Source organism: Enhydra lutris, unplaced genomic scaffold (assembly GCF_002288905.1).
Source record: "Enhydra lutris kenyoni isolate GAN:26980312 unplaced genomic scaffold, ASM228890v2 scaffoldscaffold10, whole genome shotgun sequence".
NCBI lineage: Eukaryota > Metazoa > Chordata > Mammalia > Carnivora > Mustelidae > Enhydra > Enhydra lutris.
Window position 1 is genome coordinate 9,798,300 of NW_019154094.1, and position 2,345 is coordinate 9,800,644.

A 2,345-nucleotide genomic window follows, 5' to 3' on the forward strand; every position below is an offset into this window, starting at 1 on the left:
CTCAGCCTCCATATTCACAGTGATCCTCATTCCCACACATTGAGGAAGGTCATGGTGGTAGAGAAGGCAGGAGGCAGAGAGCAGCCTGAGCCTATTTGCCTTCCTCGGCGCTGGGTGAGGGGCTGTCCTCAGTGGTTGATGACAGGAAGGTCCTGTGGGTGGGCTGACTAGAGTCACCCTTGGGAAAGGACAGACTCACAGGGGCTGTGGTTTCACAAAGAACATTAGCCCATCCCTGGAAGGAGGGAAATGGGCAGATGTTTCCTCTTTATCCAACAACTTTGAGCCTGAAGAAGGCCACCTGGTCCCTGGGTCATAATTGCCCTTGTGACATCATGGTCATCTCCTTCTCTTCCACCCTTTCTGCCTCTGACAGGACCAATGGAGTGGCAACCAGAGGGGGTGTGAACACCGGAAAGACTGCCCCAAACCATGGGCAATAAATGCTGTGTAAGACAGTCAGGCACCTCCCTCCCTGGGGATGGGGAGCCGGCCCATGGCAGGACACACCAGATGACTTCAAAGGACTCAGAAAAAATGGGGAGGTAGGGCTTTGAGGACTCCGCCCGGAAGCTGGTCCCCACTCATGCTTTCTCCCTATATTCTGATTGCAGAAGTCTGGTCCAGATGAGGATGCACTAGAGAAAGAAAGACTGAAGGTAGGTAGCTCCCAGGAGTATGAGAGAACCACAGATCACTGATCGTCTGGCCACAGAGTCCCCGAAAAGGGAGGATCCATCTCTGGTCCCACAGCTAAGGAGTCACTTCAATGTGTCTCTCTTGTCCCCATAAATTCCCTCCCTGTTGTACGTGAGCTGTGTGAAGCTTGAAGAGACAGCAGCGAGGTGGGGAAGCTGGGGCACAGCAGAGGGCACTGGAAAGCTGGAAGGATATGGGGGTGACCGAGAGGTAGTAATGGAAATTAAGAGAAGTGAGGTAAGAGCGAGACCTCAAGGGGTCATGGCATGGCGTGGAAGCCTCAGGAGGCAATATCCCAGGTGGGGATCGGGGCTGAGCTGCAGGCCATAAACACAGAGAGGGTCATCGTCAGAGGAACTTTCGGTCCCTCACACCCATGCCAGGGCTTCTGGATCAGAAAGTGTTTCCACTGATTCCACGAACCTGGGAAGACCAGAGAGGAAGCGTCTCCCCATTGTGTAGATGAGGACCCCCGTGACTCAGAGGATGAGCCCATGTGTCTGTGGGCACAGACAAGACAGTAGAGGCAAAACCCCACCTGGGACTCCTGGGTCCCCAGAACCACCTGGGGGAAGCCTGGTTGTTGAGAGAGAAGATGAGAGCTCCTCCTTGGCAGACGCCAGCCTCCTGGGTGTTCACGACGCATTCACGTGGAGTCCTCTGCTTTGCTTGGTCAGCGGCTTCGCAAGAAACGCCGCAGAGCCCGGATCAAGGCGGCCAGGAAAATCCAGGCCTGGTGGCGTGGCACCCTGGTGCGCCGCACCCTGCTGGCGGCTGCCCTCCGGGCCTGGGTGATCCAGAACTGGTGGAGGGCGGTCCTGTGCAGGCGGGTTCTTCAGCGGCGGCAGGACCTGCTGAAGATCTACGTCATCCGGGAGGAGGCAGCCGTCAGGCTCCAGTCCTGGGTTCGCATGTGGCAGTGCCACCGACGTTACTGCCACATATGGCACGCCCTCTGCATCCTCCAGGTCCCAAAAGGCTGCTTCGCCTTACAGACCGATGACCATCTACAGGACCAGTACGACGTCCCTCCCAGGCAGCCTGAGTTCCACATCGAAATCCTATCGGTCTAAAAGTACTGCAGGGTGGAGAACCGGCTCCACCACCCCAATAAATGTCTGACCAGGTTTTGTGTGTCTCAGTGACTCGCACACCACGAAGCCCCCAAGGGTCCTGCTGTCCCTCTTCTGCGGAGGAAGACAGCTGTCTGTCCCCCGACTCCCACCCCTTAGTGCCTGTGGCCTCTGCTTTGGGCTGACTGTGCCCGAAAGCCGCTGACTCTGTCCACATCTGAAGCTGGCACCTGAGGCTGTTGTCACACATCCAGAGCCAAGTCTCCAGTTCCATCACCCTGGAACCATCCTTGTCTCCTGAACTTGCAGCTGGCTTTGGGGAGGGGGGGCGGCTTTATAATCCCAAAGACACCGGACACCTCCTCTTATGAGAGTGGCCTCTAGATCCGTGCTCTCTCAGCCTGGCATTGTGGGCAAGCTGGGGCTCACAGCCATTGGCTCTCTCTCTCCCTCCATTTTTTAAAAAGATTTTATTTATTCATTTACTTATTTATTTGACACAGAGAGAGAGAGAGAGATCACAAGTAGGCGGAGAGGCAGGCAGAGAGAGAGGGAAGCAGACTCCCTGCTGAG

At 56.1% G+C, this 2,345-nt stretch overlaps 1 protein-coding gene across 1 annotated transcript; it reads left to right on the forward strand.

Annotated features, from left to right (window-relative positions):
- Nucleotides 1–393: 393 nt before the first annotated feature.
- On the forward strand, nt 394–1,772 carry LOC111144356 (IQ motif containing F3). The gene is made up of 3 exons (XM_022498620.1): nt 394–450; nt 615–659; nt 1,377–1,772. The coding sequence occupies exons 1-3, from the start codon at nt 433–435 to the stop codon at nt 1,770–1,772; spliced, it is 459 nt and encodes a 152-aa protein (XP_022354328.1). The 5' UTR covers nt 394–432.
- The last annotated feature ends 573 nt before the right edge of the window (nt 1,773–2,345 follow it).

Coding starts and splice junctions, on each gene's coding strand:
- LOC111144356 (XM_022498620.1), top strand. Junction 660..1,376: donor TAGAGAAAGAAAGACTGAAG/GTAGGTAGCTCC, acceptor TTGCTTGGTCAG/CGGCTTCGCAAGAAACGCCG.